The sequence below is a fragment of the Rhinoraja longicauda genome, chromosome 1 (assembly GCF_053455715.1).
Source record: "Rhinoraja longicauda isolate Sanriku21f chromosome 1, sRhiLon1.1, whole genome shotgun sequence".
NCBI lineage: Eukaryota > Metazoa > Chordata > Chondrichthyes > Rajiformes > Arhynchobatidae > Rhinoraja > Rhinoraja longicauda.
Window position 1 is genome coordinate 67712227 of NC_135953.1, and position 24340 is coordinate 67736566.

At 40.7% G+C, this 24340-nt stretch overlaps 1 protein-coding gene across 8 annotated transcripts in view; it reads left to right on the forward strand.

The window, feature by feature from the left end:
* The window catches only part of LOC144593604 (amyloid beta precursor protein binding family B member 2-like), a 237382-nt gene that overhangs the window by 208421 nt on the left and 4621 nt on the right, over positions 1-24340 (forward strand). For 5 of the 8 annotated variants that reach the window (XM_078399472.1, XM_078399444.1, XM_078399435.1 and 2 more), the window contains exons 11-15: positions 12664-12778; positions 13263-13350; positions 15143-15226; positions 17493-17608; positions 18355-18537. In XM_078399472.1, coding sequence (XP_078255598.1) covers positions 12664-12778; positions 13263-13350; positions 15143-15226; positions 17493-17608; positions 18355-18537 — 586 coding nt within the window. The remainder of the gene's footprint in view (positions 1-12663; positions 12779-13262; positions 13351-15142; positions 15227-17492; positions 17609-18354; positions 18538-24340) is intronic. The other 3 variants (XM_078399481.1, XM_078399490.1, XM_078399500.1) reach the window with 3 other exon arrangements.

Sequence of the window (24340 nt, forward strand, 5' to 3'; positions counted from 1 at the left end):
AAAGTATGTATATTCAAGGATTGCAAATGCATTGTTTGGTGGTGGGTGGGTGATCTTTTATGGCAATAACACAAAGCTTTGCATGAACAAAGTGAGGTTGGTGCACTCCCATTGACTGGTGAATCATGATTACCTCTGACATGTATTGAACAAATATCATATGACAGAAATAAATGTTACCTGGCTCTCATGCCATTTGTGTAGCTTTATGATGCCCGTGTGGTATTTTGTGATAGAGAAATACACAGGAAAATTAAGTGAACTAGAGTGGAAAATCAATGCTGAATGATTATATTCCACAGTTAAATATAGAATACATTTAATATTAATTTGCCTAATTCCCATTATCACAGTGTGGAATATTCATTCATATATAAAGTCCACAGTACATTTATTACTCCACATTCTCTTGAAACATTTCTGTTGCATAAAAAATGCATAATTAATGAAGGCTGTAAAGAAATCCCCAGGCCGCTATTAAGTAGGTAATTATTAATGGTTTGTGACCCAGAAATAGATTTATCCTTACAGCCATCAGGTTGATGAATTGAGTACATTTCAGTCCCAACTGCAGCTGCCTTCCTCGTTCTTTTAAACATTTTTCCAGACAAATCTATATAGTATTGTTTATTTACAACAAAATACTTATTATTTGGGTTGATCCCACTGTGAAGTCTTGCATTTTAAAGAAGACAAGAATACTTGTGATCTTGAAAATCCCTTTAGCTGTCTTCTCTGTAATGGCAAGTGTGAAGTTGTTAACCTGAGTGGAAACCTGACCATAGTTCCTGGCTCTATATTTGCACATTGCCTCATTTCCATTATCTGAGAAAGTGGGACAAATGTGGCCTAGTTTAATTCATGTCCATCCACCAGGGGCCAAGGTATCCACTGCAGTGGCTTTTATTCCTGCTTCTATACAATTACATGTCTAGCAGCATCCATTGGACATTGAAGCCTTGTATTATTACCTGTTCTCTAACCCACCTATGTGCTGGCCTGCCCTGTGTTCCCTTATCCATTGGGTTCCATGTGTATACTGGGAATATAAGAAAATAACTGCAGATGCTGGTACAAATCGAAGGTATTTATTCACAAAATGCTGGAGTAACTCAGCAGGTCAGGCAGCATCTCGGGAGAGAAGGAATGGGTGACGTTTCGGGTCGAGACCCTTCTTTAGACTGATGTCAGGGGGGCGGGACAAAGGGACAAAGGGGGGCGATCGCTTCGCTGAACACCTGCGCTCGGTCCGCATTGACCAAACTGATCTCCCGCACTTCAACTCCCCCTCCCATTCCCAGTCTGACCTTTCTGTCATGGGCCTCCTCCAGTGCCATAGTGAGGCCCACCGGAAATTGGAGGAACAGCACCTCATATTTCGCCTGGGCAGTTTGCAGCCCAGTGGTATGAACATCGACTTCTCCAACTTTAGTTAGTCCCTCTGTCCCTCTCTTCCCCTCCTCCTTCCCAGATCTCCCTCTATCTTCCTGTCTCCACCTATATCCTTCCTTTGTCCTGCCCCCCTGACATCAGTCTGAAGAAGGGTCTCGACCCGAAACGTCACCCATTCCTTCTCTCCCGAGATGCTGCCTGACCTGCTGAGTTACTCCAGCATTTTGTGAATGTATACTGGGAATACTCAGCTATACTTCAATACCCACCACAAAGCAATCCAGCATTAAATGAGCAGAATTGCTTTATCATAGTTTAGAGATACAGCATGAAAACAGGATCTCTGGCCCACTGGGTCCATGCTAACCATTGACACCCATTCACAGCAGTTTGCCTGCCATATTTTCACTGCAGAATCAGACTATTTGTTTGCCCCCTTAATACTGTATTTTCTCATGAGGTGAGGTTTAAGCACGTCTGTTCCAACATCAAGCCTGCTACTCACCTGCTCCATTAATCCACCTGACTGCATTCTTAGAGCAGCTCACCAGCTCATCTCACATGTACAACTCTTAATTGTGCATGTGTTATCTCTAAACTTAACTACTCTAACCTATGCTAGTTAGCATCCAAATACTACCTACTGTATCTAACCTGATCACTGGTATCCAACCGAGCCATGCCTCCTTCACTTACTATTTAACATTGCTACCCAGTCCAGTAATATTTTCATTATAAAATTCACATCCTAGTTTTCAAGTCCACTTAGCCCATGCTGATATGTGTAAACTCCTTCAGCCATATAATCCTCGCATTACCACACACTGTTACAGCCTTCATTATTAGTAAATTTGTGTAAGTTTGCTTTTTTCAATCATATCTTTTGTATACCTCTGATGTAAATTCCTTCACCTTTATCGTCCCTGCCTGCAACTACCCAGGCTACAACCCCTGGAGTTCCCTCCAATCCTGCCGTCTCTCCATCTCTTTTATCCTTCTTTAAAATGTTCTTTTAAGTCTACAAATTTGAATAGAATTTTTTGGTCATATTTTTCCTGTCAATTTTCCTGTGTTAAGAGTTATATATAAAGGCATGTTGTTTTGCCAATTAAATCCATGAACCAAAAAAAAGACACAAACTGCTGGAGTAACTCAGTGGGTCAGGCAGCATCTCTGGAAAACATGGACAGACAATATTTTGCAGAAGATGTAACAACATGTCCATCCCTCAAATACATTAATCAGTTTTATTTTTAATTATATTGTTGGGTTAGCTTTTCAATACCACATCGTGTGGTGTTGTGGCTTCCTTATTGTGCCCAAGACCTGGGTTTGATCCTGACTATGGATGCTGTCTGTACGGAGTTTGTACATTCTCCCTGTGACCGCTTGGGCTTTCTCCGGGTGCTCTGGTTTCCTCCCACATTCCAAAGATGTGCAGGTTTGTAGGTTAATTGGCTTTGTAAATTGACCTTAGTGTGTAGAATTGAATGGGTGATGGCTGGTCAGCACGCACTCATTGGGACAAACAGCCTGTTTTCACGTTATATCTCTAAACTAAACAGAGAATGGCATCAAAGAAAATGGAGTATTTCTTTCTACTATATGTTACATTGAAATTCTGGTTAATCAATTTTTATGCTTTTATTTTCAACAACTCGTTATTCTACAATAGAAATGTCTGGCTTTGTTTTGGAGAAAAACAGTGTCAGTAATTTCCATGTCTTTGCATTTGAATCTCATTCACCCTTTTCACGCCCCAGACCCAATCCCCACCACCCCCGCAACTGACATCTGTTCATTCTAACTGTCAGGGTTTGATCTTTTATCTTTAACATTTTAGCTCAAGTATCGTTTGCAACATACACTGTCATAATGCATGTTGCCAGGCAAACTTTGGAAGACTATTTGGTATCAGTAAAATTTGTGAATTCAAGAGTGTGTTTAAAAAAAAAGTAAATGCTGGACATTTAAAAACAGATGTTGGAATTGCACTGCTGATCGATCATGGTCTGAAAAATAAGATAAGCAGTTAACAGTGCCGGCAGAGTCCATTTGTCATAGCTTCTCTTGTCTGTACTGAGCAGTCCCCAAGGTTATACTGTATCTCAGTGTGCAAGCATTGTGACTTTCTGTGCTTGTTCAGGCATTTCATTGTAATTGGGTGAAATGATCCAACAGTGTCTGATCCCCAATTTGCGACAGTTCTATAATTATAGTCGGGCATTGTAAGTCACAAATGCAACTCCGTGTATTAGCTTGCAAACTGGGAGGAGGAAAGTTTAAAATTATGTAATTATTACAGTTAATTTTAATTAAGCGTTAGGCAATTGTACCAAAGAAAGAAGCAATTGTTTTTTCTGTCTCCAGCTTTGCATTTTTTAACCTATTTATAGGTAATAGAGTTTTCATTTCAGGCGCTTTGGCAATCCAGTAAAGCTGCCCACTTGATTAACAATTCATACCCTCCATCATTGGTATACAGTGGACATTGGTTGTACCATCTTAAAAATGTAATACAGCTGTGTGTAATACAGCTGCTCTTCTAGACTACTACCAACAGCACCTTGGAAAGCAGTAATCTATGTAGGACTCAGAATGACCAGGGCAGCAGATGCATGGAAACACCATTAACTGAAGACTCCCCCTGCAAATGGCACACCATCTTGATATGGAAATATATCACTAGGTCCTTCATCACTAGGTCAGAATCACAGTACTCTCCAGCCAACATTGTCGTGAGAGTATCTTTACCAGAATTACTGCAGTAATTCAAGTTGCGTTGCCTCCTTCATCTGAAGGGTGATAAATCTTGACCAAAAAATGAAACTGCTGGATGAACTCAGCAGGTTAGGCACATCTATCGAGGGACTGGACAGATGACATTTCAGGTCGTAACCCTTCTTCAGACTAGAGAAGAGGAAAGAGAGAGATGAGGGAAGAAGTGGCAATTGATAGCTGAAGAGTTGATGTGCATATGTGTCAGATGGTGGGGAGATGGTGGAGATAGTAACCAAGGGTGGAGATAGTAACCAAAGCTGAAGGTAAAGCGGCGGAGACAAGTTGGTGCCTTGGTGCAATCTGATAAGACAAAAAGGTGCAGTGCAGCAATGTTTACATCTAACAAAAATGAATAAATAAAAATGAGCCAAGATTTTTCTGGTTTTGGCATGTCTTGTTTCCCTTCGTTTCCACTCTAACTCATTTGCAATGACTGAACTTGTCATCTGCTATAAGCCACCCAAATCACATGATGGTGCTAAACACAGCTCTTCAGAATTGTTAATTTTACAAAGTGTTCTTTTTAATGTGTGTGGGTGCCTTCAGGGCCTGTCCCACTTTAGGCGTTTTTAATGCGACTGCCGGTGACTAGGCTGTCGCCGACAGTTCGCCGGGTGTCGCGGGCATGATCGTGAGGAGTCTTCCAAGAATCGTAGTGGATCTCAGTGCGTCGCTGAGAAATTATCCGGAGTGAAATTTCTCAGCGACAGCTGGCTTGTCGCCAGGTATCTTTGCTTATTGCGGGCGCTGTCGCATGCTGTCCCCAGGTTTGCTAGGTTCTCTTAGATGCCTTTAGAAGCACATTATATTAAAATAAATAAAGTAATTTCAAAATACCATAAAATGCTTGTGTTTAACCAATTTATTTACCGTCAGGACATTTGACAGGTAGATTGGAGGCGACAGTTTGACGGTCAGGTAAGCGTGGGAATTTTGCGATGTTTATGGCCATCAGCCATTACGTTTAAAGTGGGCTCCCAACCCAGATATGCAACCCAGAAACCAGATATGCATCTCCCGTACATTTTCAACGAATGCCCACACACTTTTCACAAAAATCCATTTAACCACTTAAAACATTTATTTTTTAATACTACTATTAGTAAACTGGAAGTAAAGCCAGTTTATGCCTTGTTACAGTGAAGCTTGGTTTTTAAGTAATCCATACAAGATGTTATAGTTCAAAACTCTCAAGTACTTACCGACTTGTCAGTGATTTAAGCGAAAATTAGGACGCCGGAGAAGCATTGATAGCGTGGGAATTTTGCAATGTTTCCGAAGACGGTGTAATCTCGACCTGACTCAGCATTGTCGTGGTCATTGTCGTTGGGTAAAAGAAAAGTTCGGCGATCTGCTACCACGTTGACAGTCGCCGGCAGTTGCCTTAAAATCGCCTAAAGTGGGACAGGCCCTTTAGTTTGAGTAAGTTTGTGGTTTGAGTAAGAGAGCTGAATGGCTGTTTATTACATTGTCATATTTAATCAAAATATTGAATTAATCATCTGCAGGTAATCCAAATAAATGAAAATAATTTCAACGAAAAACCATTTGGAAACATTTCTTAAGATAATTCCCTGTAAAAAGTAAAACATTTTCAAATACTTTAAAGACACATTTCTTAATATCTTTCTGGTGAAAATAAAAAAAATTGGAAATATAAAAGAGAAATAAACAAATGTGCATGTCATTTTAAAAGTTGTCTTAAAAACCCACAAATGAGGTGAATAAGTGAAGCCTTGCAACTTGAAATTAATTCAGTCTCGGGTTAAGCCATTTTGCTGGCAGGGCTAACAATAGTTTTTTATCCAACTTGTATGAAAAATCGTATGCATTTGATTCATTTGGGATGCATAACATGCTTTGGATCGGGGCATATTGTGCTGAAAGAAAAGCCCAACATGGTGTTAATCCAGGCACAAAGATTATGCAGCCCACAAGTGACTGAGTAATGAGGTGGATTTAGAATTGTTTATCAGTGGAATTTGCTGAGCATTCTCATATTGTGCATTCTATATATAATACTGATAAAATTGTGATCTCCAAATTGTATGCAGGATTTATTGTCACATTCTGTTCACATTCCGCTACTATATGAAAAATAGAACTGGCTTTATTCATTAATGTGTATGGTGTACTGGTAATATATCTTAGCAACCAATTGTGGGAACTTCATTGGAGGAAATCATTGATGAATGTTTTTTTGATTTGCTGTAAACATCTAGGCTTACAAATTTTCCTGATGTTCATTGCATTCTTTCTTATTTCTTTCCTCTGCTTTCCTGGACTCAGAGAGAGGTAATTTTTCCATTTTTGATATTTATTCATATTCCCAAAGGGGTGTGTGTGCTGCACCTCGTTCTGCAAATGTGAACAGATGAGTTCTTAAACTTGAATTTGAGTGGGAGAATTGCAATTTCAGTTTGTTGTAATTCAGCATTTTGTCCTTTTCCCTCCAATACACGACTAGGAAATTTTATGGTACAGAAGAGGTGATCAGACTTACTGATTGTTTTAGAGTTAGTTCAAGCCATATTGTAGAGCCAGATGTGTTTTAACCTTCTTTCACTTCACAATATATTTTACCATGAGCAGGGAACACCACTGAATAGTTTATTGGAAAAATACCGAAGTTTGAAATTTAAAGATGTGTCTTGTTTGGTCAGAGCTATCATTACTATCATTAGCCAAAAAAAGTCTGACTTTAAAATTGACTTTGAGAAGGTTAAAACAATTCTTCTGAACATAAAACTTTGAAAATTTTATTCACGTTTTTTTCCCAATTGCCTGACATTATTAATTCCATCCTGAGACATAGCTCCCAGATTTCTTGTCTTTTCATAAACCACAGCTGAGGTCTTTCTTGCTCTCAAAACTAGTTCCACAATTCTCAACTCATCAGTTGTGTCACTTAAGATCTTGGGTAATATGTTGACTGTTCAACCCCTTGAGTCTGCTTCGTTGCATAATGAGCTCTGCCATTTGATCATGGCTGATTTATTTTGCCCTCTCAATTCCATTTTCCTGCCTTCTCCCCATAACCTTTGACACCCTTAGAACTAGTCCACTGAATTTCTCCTCGTATGATTAAGCCCCTTATTTCAGAAGGCAGTATAGAACATGCACTGCATTCCTGTTAAGACATGGGCTTGCCTTGAAATCTTAATCACCTTTCTGATTGAGACACAATGACATTGGTGCAATGGGCCAATAACTGTTCTGGCTTAGAACGACTGCATGAAGCTTCTATTGTGCCTGAGTCCTTGAGTAAATATCACGTAACCCATAACTAAAAATGTGCCATTCAGTAAATCCTTCCCTCAGGCAAACTTCAAAGGTCATCAGCCATACAAATCATCATGGCAGTGTACCAGACATAGAGAACACAAAATTTAAAGATGTGTTACAAGTAGTACATTAAATATATCTGGAATGCAGCAATGACAACTTGCATTTATATTGCACCTGCAGTATTTAAAGAGATTCCAATATACTTCATAAATAGATGGTGCCAATCACACTTGTAACCTGACCCAACAAATACCAGATGTAATTTTATCACTTGGATAAGAAAATATTCCAGAATACTCAGAAGTAATGTTAGCCGTAAAGTGGTTTCAAGTAACCGCGGTGTCCCTGAAGTTAGTTGCTTAAGTTGAAAATTACTTTAAGCTACTCTATTTGGCATAAATTAATAAATATGTCAAAATTATAGCTTATAATAATCGCAGAGAACCAGGTAGAATTAATTTAAAACATTTTAAAAATACAGGTTTCTATCTTTTTAATTATATTTGGTGCAAGTGTCAGAGGTTATGGGAAGAAGGCAGGAGAATGGGGTTAAGAGCTTAGAGATAGATCAAATAGACACGTAAAAAAGTGCAGGAGGAGGTCATTTGGCCCTTCGAGCCAGCACCGCCATTCATTGTGATCATGGCTGATCATCCACAATCAGTAACCCGTCCCTGCCTTCTCCCCATATCCCTTGATTCCGCTAGCCCCTAGAGCTCTATCTAACTCTCTTTTAAATTCATCCAGTGAATTGGCCTCTAATGCCTTCTGTGCCAGAGAATTCCACAAATTCCCAACTATCTGGGTGAAAAAGTTTTTTCTCATCTCAGTTTTAAATGGCCTCCACTTTATTCTTAGACTGTGGCCCCTAGTTCTGGACTCCCCCAACATTGGGAACATTTTTCCAGCATCTAGCTTGTCCAGTCCTTTTATAATTTTATACATTTCTATAAGATCCCCTCTCATCCTTCTAAATTCCAGTGAATACAAGCCCAGTCTTTCCAATCTTTCCTCATATGGCAGTCCCGCCATCCCAGGGATTAACCTCGTGAACCTTCTCTGCACTGCCGCAATAGCAAGGATGTCCTTCCTCAAATTAGAAGACCAAAACTGCACACAATACTCCAGATGTACACTCACCAAGGCCCTGTACAACTGCAGAAGGACCTCTTTACTCCTGTACTCAAATCCTCTCGTTAAGAAGGCCAACATGCCATTAGTTTTCTTCACTGCCTGCTGTACCTGCATGTTTACTTTCAGTGACTGGTGTACAAGGACACCCAGGTCTCGTTGCACTTCCCTTTTTCCTAATTTGACACCATTAAGATAATAATCTGCCTCCTTGTTCTTGCCGCCAAAGTGGATAACCTCACATTTATCTACATTATACTGCATCTGCCATGCATCTGCCCACTCACTCAACCTGTCCAAGTCACCCTGCAACCTCCTAGCATCCTCTTCGCAGTTCACACTGCCACTCAGCTTTGTGTCATCTGCAAATTTGCTAGTGTTGCTTTTAATTCCATCATCTAAATCATTAATATATATTGTAAATAGTTGTGGCCCCAGCACCGAACCTTGCGGCACTCCACTTGCCACTGCCTGCCATTCTGACAGGGACCCGTTTATTCCTACTCTTTGTTTCCTGCCTGCTAACCAATTCTCTATCCATTTAAACACCCTATCCCCAATACCATGTGCTCTAATTTTGCCTACAATCAGACATGATTGAATGGCGGAGTAGACTTGATGGGCCGAATGGCCTAATTCTATACCTATCACTTATGATGACCATTATGCCCAATAATAGCTATATTCAGGAATATCAATTAATTATCAATGGACCTGCACCATTATATATACTTCTCTTTGGAACTTATTTTCTTATCTTTGATATCAGTCATTAGAATATTCAAGCAACTGGAACTGTGGCATTGAATAAAAGCCCCAGTGGCTTACAACTGAAGTTAGGAGACTCTTCAAAATCTAGGAGTGATGAAAGAACCGGAGCAGAATTATCTGAATCCATTGATGCTAATGTTAACATTAGATAACTGCGTGGACTGTTTAACTGTATATTTTGTTTTGGTTTACATATTTACAGTTTTTGACCAATCAAGGATTCCACAATCAAATTGTCTTTTCATTTCAACTGATCATGGGTTTGAGAGCAACTAAATTATTGGCCCTGCTCTGATTCTTTTTAAGGCCTGGATTCCAATGTGAGACCGATTTAGAAGCACCATTAGATAATACATTGTTACCTCTTGACAGTTGCACACGGTTGTCAGCATCACATGACTTACCAAGTGCCATTTTAACTCAGCATTAACCATTTTGGTAGAAATATTTGGAAATAGGCTTGTTCATTTTAGTTTTCTTCATGTGAAAGCGTTCATTTTCTGCCCAGTGATACATTGATAATCTAGATCTATAATTTAATTAATGTACTGAAATATTAGAAAATTAGCCTTTTCCAGTAAATTGATATCCCTCAGTCCTGAGGTACTTGGATGGTGTTTTACGAATGGATTTTGTGTACCAAATTTATCCTCAAAATCAAGACAAATGTTGAGCTATTTTTAAATTTATGCTTTTAATCCTGAGCTTTCAAAATATCAGGAACGTGCAAAGATTTTCAATTTAGATCTTGCTTTCTTTTTCCCATTAAAATTGTACAAAGTGTCCTTTGCCATAGTGGCAACTCATGCATATTTCCATGTTGTTCAGTTAATGGGTTAAAGAGTCTAAATGAAGCTTCACTCTGTACCCTCCAACAAGTAGTCTCTTATTGTAATTTTATTTGGGAGGAATGGAAAAGTGGACTTGTGTAGGAAAGAAATGCAGATGCTGGTTAAGCCGAAGATAGACATAAAAAGCTGGAGTAACTCAGCAGGTCAGACAGCATTTCTGGAGAAAAGGAATAGGTGCCATTTCGGATCAAGACCCTTCTTCAGACTTTACAAACTTGCTACTTGCAGTCCAACAGCACAGAAATAGGCCGCCTCATCGATGCTGACTAAGATGTCCCATCTAAGCTGGTCCCTTTTGCCTGCATTTGGCCCATATCCCTTCAAACCTTTCCTATCCATGTACCTGTCCATAGGATTATTAAATATTGTTATTGTGCCTGTCAAATACTTTGTCCTTTTTGAGAACCATGTCTCTTTTTGTTTATTATGTAGAATAGAGGATTGTAAAATCCCCAGGGAACTTCGAATGCAGTCGATGAGGTTGGAGGAATTGCTCATGAGATCCAGGTGTGAAAGAGGTTCACGTGAACCTCTTCTAACCTCATTTACTGCATCCGGTGTTTCCAAAGCGCTCAGTCTGCCAAAACCTACTGGATCTCCTTGTCGTTAACCATTTTAACTACTCTTCCTATTCCTGGCCTTTCTATCCTGGGCCGCCTCCATTACTGGAGTACATAAACTGGAGGAAATGGCTTCTTATATGCTGATTGGGTAGCTTGCAACCCAACAGCATGAGCATTGAATTCTCCAATTTTACATAACTACAAAAAAATCTTTTAATTTTAGTGTAGTTTAGAAATCCAGCATGGAAACAGGTCCTTCGGCCTATCAGGTCCACATCGACTAACAATTTCCTGTACACTTGTTCTATGTCATCCCAGTTTTGCATCCTACACACTAGGGGCAAATTACGGAAGCCAATTAACCTACAAACCTGCATGTCTTTGGAATATGGGAGGAAACCAAAGGAGCCGGTCTTTTTATCTCTGCCCTTTGACCAACTATCTGCCTATCAACAAAAAAACCTCTCACCTGTATCAAGCTGTCACTTGCCAGGCTTTGCCCTGCCCCTCATCTCTTCCACCCCCTTCCCCAGTTCCCACAATTGGTCTGAAGAAGTGTCTTCACCGGAAACATCACCTTTCCATGTTCTCTAGAATTGCTGCCTGAGCCACTGAGTTACTCCAGCACTTTATGTATTTGTCTGGGTTAAAGTTTATTGCTTGTGGGTGTTAAATTACCAGTGGTGCTGTCAGCAGAGGAATAGCAAATGCATTCTGACAATACTTCTCTCCTGCTTCAACATTTTGATGCTTGTCCCGAAACAGCGCCAGAACATAAACACATTTAAGTACTGCCCACTGATATTGTCACTGCCTGCTTCTAGGCTTATGGTTCACCTGAAAACTATTTCATTAATTGTATGTAAACAAAAATAATTGAACAATTATTTTCAGGAAGATGTGCTGTTATGCATAGGTGACCATGTCCCAGCATTGAGATAATGTATGCATTTTCTCTCTTGTTAAATCAAAAGCTCTATGCAATATTTAATTTGCACTTAATGGGATAAAAGCTGTTGAAATTATAGATCTATTGCCCTTTGGCCCATCAGGTCCAGGCCAACTCATCCAAAGATCGATCCAGATAGCCCCGTTCCCTAGCTTTTTTCACCCATTAGCCTCTATTTTATTTGTCAAACACTCATTCAGTTCCTTTTTGCAGATGGTTGAATCACACTTACCACCCTTTAACAGTGTCCTCCAGATCAAACTCTGCTATTAAGAAACTTTCTCTGCAGAGCTCAATTGGCATTTTTTTAACCAATGTCTTGAATCAGAATTCTAGTTCTGCCAAAAGATATACAGTAAACCCTTGTTGTAACAGACCATATGGGGGAGGGGGGAATGCTGTCCGATCGATCAAGATACTGCTGTAATTTTTGACAATCATCTTCATTATCTGCAATACCACCCACTTTTGTGTCATCTGCAAACTTACTAATCTAGCCATGTACATGCTCATCCAAATCATTGATATGGATGACAAACAGCAAAGGGGCCTAGCACCAAACCCTGAGGCACACCACTATTCACTGTCCTTATAATTACTGCCCTTCACTCCAAGCAACATCCCAGCGAGTCTCTTCTGCACCCTCTGTATTGCTGCCACAACACTCTGGTATAGGGTGGAATCAGACAGATAAATGGGGAGTTAGTCCAGTAATTGGAGCATTGGTCCAGCAAATGATGGGGGAAGCTGAGAATATGATTATTGTAGGAAAGAGGGTGTGCATTCAGCAATGACAAAATACTACGGACACTCGCCTGGGAAAGGCAACAACAAGCTGAATGTGGCACTCAAAGCTTGGGTAAACCTGATCCTTTCATAAGTTCAAATATTTGCATCAAATAATTGTAGCTAATGGTTAATACTTTTATTTGTGCAGGGATTTTGCCTATGTAGCAAGAGATAAAGATACACGGATTCTAAAATGCCATGTGTTCAGATGTGATACACCAGCAAAAGCCATCGCAACCAGTCTTCACGAAATCTGCTCAAAGGTGAGAGAATTCCATTCCATTCGAAAGTCTTGAAGGAAATGATAATCGCACGTTGTTCCCTTACCTTGAGAGGTATTTGCATCATTAAGATACCTGAGTTTTCATGATGATGTAAGTAACCAGAAAGGTAAAAATGAACTGAAAATGGAAATGGGTATTAATCCTTTATTTTCTCAAGGGTAGAAGGGAAAGTTATCATCACTAAATTTAATTGAGGTAAACAGTGAGAATAGGGTGAAACATAATGGTTGCAATTTTGCATGAATGACATACAGATGTAGACTGCAACTATACTGGACGAGTAGATTGCTACACCAAAGAGAGATGACAGCTCCGCTTGTCATTAGAATTATCTCTAGTCTACTTATTCTCCCTGTATTTACAAATGTGAACTGAGCAATCTTGACTTCAGACTGATTGAAGAAGAAAGGGTAAGGATTTAAATAACCAATAACTGTCCTCCGTACCTTTCTTAATGTTGCAGATTATGGCAGAACGGAGAAACGCCAAAGCTGTGGCGTGCAGCGTCTCTCAGGAAAGAGTCAACGTGAACCTTGATGTTCCTCTGCAAGGTTATATTTTTAGAGAAAGTACATTTTGGTAATAAAGTTCTATAGTTGGTGATAGCTGTTGCTCAGTGATGGATGTCTTGCCTTTGAACTATAAGGTTGTGACTTCAAGTCCCTCTCCAGAGACACAAACATAATCTGAACTTTTTGCAAGATTAAAAATATTCGGTGGATAAATCTCCTTCTTTACTGCCCCATCTACTTGTGCTGCCACCCTCATGCCATTAATTCTATATTTCCCACTTACATTCAACCTCCCAAAGTGCAGCACCTCCATCTACCATTTCTTCACCCATTTCTTTAGCTGATCTATATCTTTTTAGTTTGGTTTAGAGATGCAGCGCGGAAACTGGCCCTTCGGCGAGTCCGCACCGACCAGAGATTCCCGTACAGTAGCACTATCTGACACACTAGGGACAATTTAGAATTCTTACTGAAGCCAATTAACCTACAATCTTGTATGTCTTTGGAGTGTGGGAGGAAACCAGAGCACCCGAAGAAAATCCACGCAGACACAGGGAGAACATGCAAACTCCATGCAGACAGTGCCCATAGTCAAGATTGAACCTGGGTCTCTGGGGCTGTAAGGCAGCAACTCCACCGCTGCGCCATCGTGCCGCCCACAGTGTGCCAGTCCCACTCTCTCTGTATACTTTGACAGCCTGCCTCACAGTCTGTGACCCCAGCAATCTAGGGGTCATCCACAAACATACCAACCAAACCATCTATATTTATATCCAAGTATATATATAACTTAAATGTGAAAGAGAAAACAGCGTTAATTTTGAAATACACGCAGGGAATACTTCTGGTAATAAATATTTATCTTTGAGAGAGAAGCAAGGTACTGCAGGTGCTATTTTACAAAAAGGACATGGTGCTGGAGAAACTCGGCAGATCGGGCAGCATCTCTGAAGGATGTGGATAGGTGACATTTCGGCTCAGTAACTTTCTGTAGTGATTGTAAGTGGTGGGGGGAGCTGGAAAAAAATGGGGGCAGAACAAAGTCTGGCAAGTAATAGGTGGATGCAGGTGAGGGGGTTTGATTGGCAGATGGTGGACAATGATGGGAGATGAAAGGGAAACAAAAGGATGTAAAATAAGCAGAGAAGTGGAGTGAAATGTGAAGCCAGAGGAAGGGAAGCTAGACGAACGTCACTAAAATCTGATTAACTGGTTATTTTGAAATTACAATTTGATGGAACTTGATGCACATGCAAATTTCCAACATTGCTTTAAAGATACTTTGTTGGAGTGAAATATTGCAGGCTGACCTGAGATCTAGAACGGCACAGTACGAAATCCAAATGTTTGTATAATGTCTGTACTTAATTGCTTTGGTTGCAAAAGCAAAAGTTACCACTGACTATAAAAATGAGTATAATAAAAGAAAATTTAAACCATTTTGACAGAATGTGGTTCAGACCAGTCTATATTTTAAAAAGAAAGTTTTACATTTTAACCATGTTTCTTTTTAACAAAAATTGAATTGAATCATGTTTTTTAGCATGCATGTGTTAGATATATTCATTTACTTTTCTAATGTGGAGGGAATTCTATTAATGACCTTTTAATGCATGGATGCATTTTTTTTTTTTCAACCAGGCTGTAAAATTAATCTGGGATTTGAATGAATCCATGGTGATTTGCATTTTGAATACATTTTCATGTGTTTAGCAGATGGGTTTTCTATTTGTACGTGTCTCTGACTGCGGCATTTGTACATTGACATTGCTGAATAATGTAACAGATGAAAATTTAGTTTGATGTGCCTAAATTTGTTTATGTTCTGTAGTAGATTTCCCAACACCAAAGATGGAGCTGGTACAGAAATTTCACGTTCAGTATCTCGGTGTCTTACCTGTGGCCAAACCATTAGGTAAATTTTGGATTTAAAAACAATGGGCAGAAATTGCATCATTCCTGGCATCGTTAACAAGTTCCATGTGCTCATTCACACCGTGCACAAATATAATCAATATGCCTGCAATTGTTTCCCAAATCTACCAACAACAATCAACTATGTTTTAAAACTAGCTATCCCTTCTCATTCAGAAAGCAAGGCCATAGGTTTAAGATGTTATTTATTACATCAGACACCAAACTAGCCTCAGCTGTCTCTGGGAAGTAGAAGTTTATCTCACCTTACTATGATGTGTTCTTGCAGTTGCATGATCCAAGGCCTCTTGGGCTACTTGCATTCCCAAATGAGCCTGCTTGTCTAACATGGGAACAGTTAGCAAACAGCTCCAGTTTAGCTGAAATGCCTGTTTTAAACCTTACATTGCACATCAAGGTCCGCCTCACAAGTCAGTGTGTTCCTGAAATCTGTGGCCTCAACAAAACACTAAATCCAGAAACTCAGTTAAGATCAGATGCCAGGGCAGCAGGTCATGGGGCAGATGTTGAGTGGAGAGCTACATCCACTTTGTAACTGATGTAGGTAGTTTCCCCATGTATGAGATTGCCAATCTGGAAGGAAAATGAGTGAAGGTCTGGTTTTATTGATTAATATTTATGTTGTAAAACAATCTCTAAAATATTTACAAGAAATTGATAACACTTGATGTGCTTGGTTCTTTAAAACAATTTATACTGTTCATAAATGTGTCTGTGACATAGGTTCATAGTCATACAGTATGGAAACAAACCTTTTGGCTCAACTTGCCGTACAACTTGCATATTGCCCCATCTACATTAGTCCAACCAGCTCATATCTTTCCAAACCTTTCCTATCCATGTACCATTTGGAGCAGTTTGAAAAAAGCTATTAACTGCATGAACTTTCAAATGGCCATCAGAGAGATGGACCTGATGCACAGTTGTCACTTGAGGACAATTCACTTGGATAACAGCACTGGTCAGGCTTGGGACTGGAATAGCCCCACAAGAATAGGTCACAAAAGGTTAGCACAACCATGGGTTTCATACAGGGAACACATACCCAGGAAATATTGGGCAAAAGCTGGACCACTATGATTTATTCACAAAATGCTGGAGTAACTCAGCAGGTCAGGCAGCATCTCGGGAGAGAAGGAATGGGTGACGTTTCGGGTCGAGACCCTTCTTCAGACCACTATGACGTGCGTTAGTTCTGAATAAAATAATGTTCATGTTTTCTATCCAGGTATCACTTTTAATTGCATCTGCTATAATTTGCTCCACTATTTTGAGATCAAGAAATAATTTTTATTTATTCTTTTGTCTATGGCGTTTCTAACTTGACGCACCAAACAACTGAAACATTTGTTCCTAAAAATAAGATGAAGCATAAAGAATCCAAGAAAACATTTTCATGAATTTTGACTCCCAAGGACAGATGTGTGGGGGGGGAGGTAAATATTTTAAAGCCTTAAGCACAATCCCAATATTCCTAGTTCTACCTTCCAAGATGAAGGTGATTGACCAATCCAATCTTGTGAATTTTATCAAAGAAGCTGCAAGCCTTCCATTTTAATTTAAGCCTTTAACACTTGGAGAAGATTTCCCACAGTATCATACCCTGTCCCAAAAATCAAATAGCCTTTCTCTCACTTCCCCAATCTTCTCTCCATCACAATAAACTTAACCATCATCATCCACTGGCCCTCCATCCAGATGGCCACCAAGTGGAGCGAAGGAGGATGAGGGGGGTACAAAATCATCTCGTCTTTTTCCCAGGGAAGAGGAGGTTAGAACTAATGGCGATAGGTGAAAGGGGATAGATTTAAGAGATCTGAGAGACAATTTATTTATGCAAAGGGTGGTGCATAAATGAAATGAGCTGCCAGAGGTAAATGTATAGGCAGGTACAATGGAGTTGTTCAAAAAAACATTTAGTCAGGTAACGTGGATAGGAAAACTTTAGAAGAAATGGGCCAAATGTAGGCAAATGGGTTGAATTCAACAATGGACACTTAGCCGACCAGCTAATAGTGGGCCAAAGGACCTGTTTCCATGCTCTGACTAATCTGATCATTGGGTGTAAAACCTGTGAAAAAGTAGTAAGATATCCTGCTGCATAATTTGGTGGGATTTATAGTTAGCCACCAGGTTTTCTGGTCCCAAATTTTTCTTTGTCTTAGCCTTTGTCTCTAAGTTAATATTGAGCCTATTGTGTTGGAAGAATGAAAATTAATAAATCTTTGCATTTTGTTGTTGCTAAGGAATCGAAATATTGAATGGAGCCATTGAGAGCATAATGACCACAACCAACAAGGAAGACTGGATTTCTGTGATTATGAATGTTGCTGATGCCACTGTTACTGTGATAAGGCAGAAGGTAAGCACTGGAAACATCGTTAATGGCTACAAATTCCTACAATTCTATCAAATAATATCCTTCGAATATTTCTTGTTTTTCTAGTTAAAGTTTGTGTTAAATAACATTTAAAAGGAGTATACTAATAAAGCAAAGCTTTCATACTTACATCAATGTTCCCGATGTTGGGGGAGTCCACTGAGATGAGGAAAAACGTTTTCATCCAGAGAGTTGTGAATCTGTGGAATTCTCTGCCTCAGAAAGCAATGGATGCCGATTCACTGGATGCATTCAAAAGAGAGTTCGATAGAGCTCTTAGGGCTAAGAATGGGGTACTGATTGTAGATGATCAGCCATGATCACATTGAATGGCTGTGCTGACTCGAAGGGCCGAATGGCCTACTCCTGCACCTATTGTCTAAGTATCAATGTATAAGACGTTTATTCAAATTTTGAAACCCTGTTGCTTCACCTAGCACCAGATATCAAAACGGTTCAGAACGATCAGTTTAACTTGTGCTTTAGTAAAACACAAAAGTGCTGGTGTAACTCAGCTGGTCAGGCAGCATCTCTGGAGGGAATGGAGAAATGGCGTTTTGAGTCGGGACCCTTCTTCAGACTCTTGCTCTGTTTTGTTATGTAGCATTTCAGGGGCATTGTACAAGTCTTAATTTAATGCATTGCTAGAATGTTTCTATTAAATAAAGGGAAAAATCTCAAGATTGTTCTTTTTATATTACAACCAATTTTTCTCCTAACATCTGGAGCAGGATGAAGATGAGGTTTTGTTGGAGTGCCGTGTTCGTTTCCTGTCATTTATTGGAGTGGGGAAGGATATCCATACGTTTGCCTTTATTATGGACGCAGGAAATCAGCGCTTTGAATGTCACGTCTTCTGGTGTGAGCCGAATGCAGGAAATGTTTCTGAGGCTGTGCAGGCTGCTTGTATGGTGTGTACCCTTTGAATAAAGTTGTTATTTTCTTGAGAGCCACTCCAGTAAATTACTTCTGCAATGTGCCTTAAGTCAATTGATATTGCCAGGGCAATTGAAAACAATTGCAAGGTAAAGTCCTATCAAAAATGGTCTGAGGCTTCTGGTAGTAATGTAGTAGATAGTAGCTCAGCAATCCTCTCTAGTTATTGTTTTTAAGCCCGTTGAAAATAAAGCAGTTGTGTAAAAAGCTTTTTGCTTCCTGTTAGAATTCCACAGTCGACGGAATACTTTCTAAAGAAAGTGATATTTTCCCAATCTAAACATATGTATGCAATGCAATTAGTTCATTTTTTACTGGCAATGAATCAAAAGATCACATCCTATGATCTTATTCTACTGAAAATCTAAGGACGTGCATCACACTGAAAGGAGTAAATCATGTAATGTTTCCATATCTTACAGAATTCCTGCCAGGCACCCAGCCCCTCATTTTAATGTATGAAAAATGTCACTACCAGAAGCCTTGACACAGATCAAAGCATCAATCCACTGATACCTTCAGTTGACTGATATCTTCATCTGTGGCCCAGTGCCTGAGGGAACACTCTCACGATGAACATCTCTTTTGATTCCTCTCACTATCTGAAAATCAAAGGTATAACCGTGAGCACTTGCATGGCTCCAGCTACACCTGCCTTTCATCGATTACATTAAGCCGTCTTTGTTCCAAACCAACCTTGACACTACTCCCAACTACTCCTCGCTACATCGAGGACTGCATTAGTGCTGCCTCCTGCACTCATCAATTTTGTAAACGTCACCAACTTCCATCCTGCTTCAAATTCACTTGGACTACTTCCAATATCTTTGAAATGTCTTCCATTTTCAGAAAACGTGGCTGCTCCTCCCCCCACTGTGGTTGATGGATCGCTCATCCACATTTCCTGCACTTTTGCTCTCACTGCATCTCTCCCCAGACAACACACTGATAGAGTTCTTGGTCCTCACCTTTCACCCCAGTAATCCACAACCCAGTGACGTGAACATTGACCTTTAATTTGGGGTAACCCCCTGTGTTCCTCACTCCTCCAGATCCATCCAGGTCCTCTCACATATTCCCTTCTTTCCACCATTCATATCACTTTGTTTCTTTCCCCTCCCCCACCAGCCATGTCTGTCCACCACTCACTCACTCACTCACTCACTCACCCCACAGCGACTGTCCACCCCGTCACCTCCCTGCCTGCACCCTCCTTCCCCCACCTCATTGCATCTGTCTATCAATCCTCCTCACCTGGAACATATAACATATAACATATAACAACTACAGCATGGAAACAGGCCTGTCCGGCCCTACCAGTCTACGCCGACCATTCTCCCTGACCTAGTCTCATCTACCTGCACTCAGACCATAACCCTCTAATCCCCTCTTATCCATATACCTATCCAATTTACTCTTAAATAATAAAATCGAGCCAGCCTCCACCACTTCCACCGGAAGCCCATTCCATACAGCCACAACCCTCTGAGTAAAGAAGTTCCCCCTCATGTTACCCCTAAACCTTTGTCCCTCAATTCTGAAGCTATGTCCCCTTGTTGGAATCTTCCCCACTCTCAAAGGGAAAAGCCTACCCACGTCAACTCTGTCCGTCCCTCTCAAAATTTAAAAAACCTCTATCAAGTCCCCCCTCAACCTTCTACGCTCCAAAGAATAAAGACCCAACCTGTTCAACCTCTCTCTGTAGCCTAAGTGCTGAAACCCAAGCAACATTCTAGTAAATCTCCTCTGTACCCTCTCCATTTTGTCGACATCCTTCCTATAATTTGGCGACCAGAACTGCACACCATACTCCAGATTCGGCCTCACCAATGCCCTGTACAATTTCAACATTACATCCCAACTTCTATACTCGATGCTCTGATTTATAAAGGCAAGCATACCAAACGCCTTCTTCACCACCCTATCCACATGAGATTCCACCTTCAGGGAACAATGCACAGTTATTCCCAGATCCCTCTGTTCCACTGCATTCCTCAATTCCCTACCATTTACCCTGTACGTCCTATTTTGATTTGTCCTACCAAAATGCAGCACCTCACACTTATCAGCATTAAACTCCATCTGCCATCTTTCAGCCCACCCTTCCAAAAGGCCCAAGTCTCTCTGTAGACTTTGAAAATCTACCTCACTATCAACTACTCCACCTATCTTAGTATCATCTGCATATTTACTAATCCAATTTGCCACACCATCATCCAGATCATTAATGTAAATGACAAACAACAGTGGACCCAACACAGATCCTTGGGGCACTCCACTAGACACTGGCCTCCAACCTGACATACAATTGTCAACCGTTACCCTCTGGTATCTCCCATTCAGCCATTGTTGAATCCATCTTGCAACCTCACTATTAATACCCAACGATTTAACCTTCTTAATCAACCTTCATTTCCTAGCCCCTGCCTCCCTCCCCCTCACCCCCCCCCTTCATCAGTTTATATTAGCAGGGGTCTTAATACCCCTTTTCAGTCATGTTGACCTACTGAACATCTCCATCCCTTTGCGTCCACAGACGCTGCCTAATGGTCTTGAGTTCTTCCAGCAGCTTATTTTTGCTCCAGATTCCAGCATCTGCACATGCAGACTGTGCTCGTGTCCATATGGAGTAGGATCCACCTGTTCCAACTATCACCTTCACCTTACCACTGTCTACCCCATCCCCCCATCATTTTCCACTCTACTCCAGCACCATTATTCCTTATCTCCCTGGCAGCTGCAGACTTGCATCCCATTGATCAGTGCACAAACAACACAGTAGCTGCCTGCTTTATTGTAGTTTTGACTTTAACCTCTCTCAACAGGACATAATTTTTGTCGTGATTCCTTACAGCAAGTTTGCCCTATTGTCTCCTTTTTTATGTGTTTTGGTTTGAAAGCAAAATATTGCATCCACGTAACAAATTGAAATGGATGAAATCCAATTTGTGGGCTGTAGTGGTTTGTTAAACTATATGGTTAATATATCTGAACATTTTCCACACAAAATTAAGAAGCTTGTGAAGCGTTAAGCTCATGATGTGCTCAGAATGAGTAAGTTTATGAACATGGTGTTCTGGCTTCGTAAATGAATACCAGCATAATTTTCTAACACAGCAACTTCCTCTGACATTCACAACTATGCTGTAATTCACACATTAATATGTTGCTTATTCTACCTTTTTAAATGTTTTTATTTTGTATCACTTTCTAGCTTTATTAAAATCTAATCTGCTTAATGCACTACAACCAAGAGTAAAGGAATCATGCATGGAATTAGTCGCTCAAGTCTACAATGGTCACGTTGACCATCAAATAACCATCTATATTAATCCCAATTACTGTCACTTGTTCTAATGCCCTCCATATGCTGATGATCCAGGTGCTCACCTAGACATGTAGATGTTGTGTGACTACCTGCATCCATCATCCACTCAGCCAGTGCATCCACACTATACCCAGTACTCCAGCTGTGACCTACCCAATATTTTATAGTTGTACCATATTCCATACCCAGGTAATGAAGGGAAGTATCCCAAATGCTGCCTTCACCACCGTATCTGTGCTGCCAACTTCAGGTACCCTTTGATTTGTTCATCAGTATTCCTCTAGGCCCTACCATTCTTTGTGTACGTCCTACCCTCACTAGACATCCTAATGTGTATCACCTCGCACATATCAGATTAAATTCCACCTGCCACTGCACTGCTCATCTTACCAACTAGTGAAGATAGACACAAAATGCTGGAGTAACCTAGCGGGTCAGGCAGCATTTCTGGAGAAAAGCAATAGATGATGTTTCTGGTTGAAACCCTTCTTTAGGCTGAGAGTGAGGGGAGAGGGAAACTAGAGGTATGAAAACCGCCAGGGGCGGCACGGTGGCGCAGCGGTAGAGTTGCTGCCTTACAGCGAATGCAGCGCCAGAGACTCAGGTTCGATCCTGACTACGGGCGCCGTCTGTACGGAGTTTGTACGTTCTCCCCGTGACCTGCGTGGGTTTTCTCCGAGATCTTCGGTTTCCTCCCACACTCCAAAGACGTACAGGTATGTAGGTTGATTGACTGGGTAAATGTAAAAATTGTCCCTAGTGTGTGTAGGATAGTGTTAATGTGCGAGGATCGCTGGACGGCGCGGACTCGGTGGGCCGAAGGGTCTGTTTCCGCGCTGTATCTCTAAATCTAAAAAAAATCTAAAAGTTTCAGAACAAATCAGAGCCGGCACAAGGAAAGGAGGGGCCCACAATGGTCCATTGTTGGCTGTGGAAGAGGTGATCACGAAGGGATATTTGGATGCAAACTGGCAGGGTGACCAGGGTGGGAGAGGGGCGGAGAGAGAGGGAATGCATAGTCAGGCCGCATTTGGAATATTGTGTGTAATTTTGGGCACCATATCTGAGGAAGGATGTGCTGACTCTGGAGAGGAACCAACTGGTTAATATTTTCCTACAATTTATGACTGTGCTCCTCACTGTCAAGCACACTAATTTTTATACCATCTGCAGACTTGCTACTCATATCTCCTGCCGTCATATCCAAATCTTTGATGTGTATGACAAACGTTAAGGTCTTGGCATCGATTCTTGTGGTACACCACTGGTCACAGACTTTCAATCACATAAACATTCATGCTTTGCTTCCTATTACCATGCTAATATTGGATCCAATTTGCCAATATGCCTTGGATCCATGGTCTACAACCTTTAATACGAAAATAGGTGGAGGGGCAGGTATTGTAGTGAAAGCAGAGACTTAGACAGGTTGGGAGAGTGGACAGAGAAGTGGCAGATAGAATATAGTGTAGCAAAGAGTGGAATCATGCATTTTGGTAGTTGGAATAAAGGCGTAGACTATTTTCTAAATGAGAAGAGAATCCAGAGATCGGAGGTGCAAACGGACTTGGGAGTTCTGGTGCAGGATTCCCAAAAAGTTATCCCAAAAGGTAGTAAGGAAGGCAAACATTTAGGTTAGCATTTATTTCAGGAGGACTTGAATACAAAAAACAGGGATATAATGCTAAGGCTCTATAAGGTGCTAGTCAGGCCGCATTTGGAATATTGTGTGTAATTTTGGGCACCATATCTGAGGAAGGATGTGCTGACTCTGGAGAGGATCCTTTGGAGATTTACGAGAATGATCCCAGAAATGAGTGGGTTAAGATATGATGAGCGTTTGACGTCCCCGGGCCTGTACTTGCTGGAGTTTAGTAGGGGGGACCTCATTGAAACGTACCTAATAGTGAAAGGCTTGGATAGAGTGAATGTGGAGAGGATGTTTCCGCTAGTGGGAGAGTCTAGGACCAAAGGTCATAGCCTCAGACGTAAAGGACGTTCCTTTAGGAAGGAGATGAGGAAGGGTTTCTTTAGTCTGAGTGTGGTGAATCTGTGGAAATCTTTGCCACAGAAGGCTATGGAGGCCAAGTCAATGGATATTTTTACAGCAGAGATAGATATTCTTGATTAGTACGGGTGTCAGGGGTTATGGGAGAAGGCAGGAAAATGGGGTTGGGAGGGAGAGATAGATCAGCCATGATTGAATGGCGGAGTAGACTTGATGGGCTGAATGGCCTAATTCTGCTTCTATCACTTATGATCATGATTATACCAGTCAGCCATGAGCAGGACTTCATCAAATGCCTCAATAAATAGACGCCAAATGCCCTCCTCCTCCACCTATATTCTATGTAAAGTCCATGTAATCTACACCAACCACACTGCTCACATCGATTCTTTTTGTTATCTCTTCTAAAAATTTAAGTTGTGTCGACATTATCTCCCCCTAA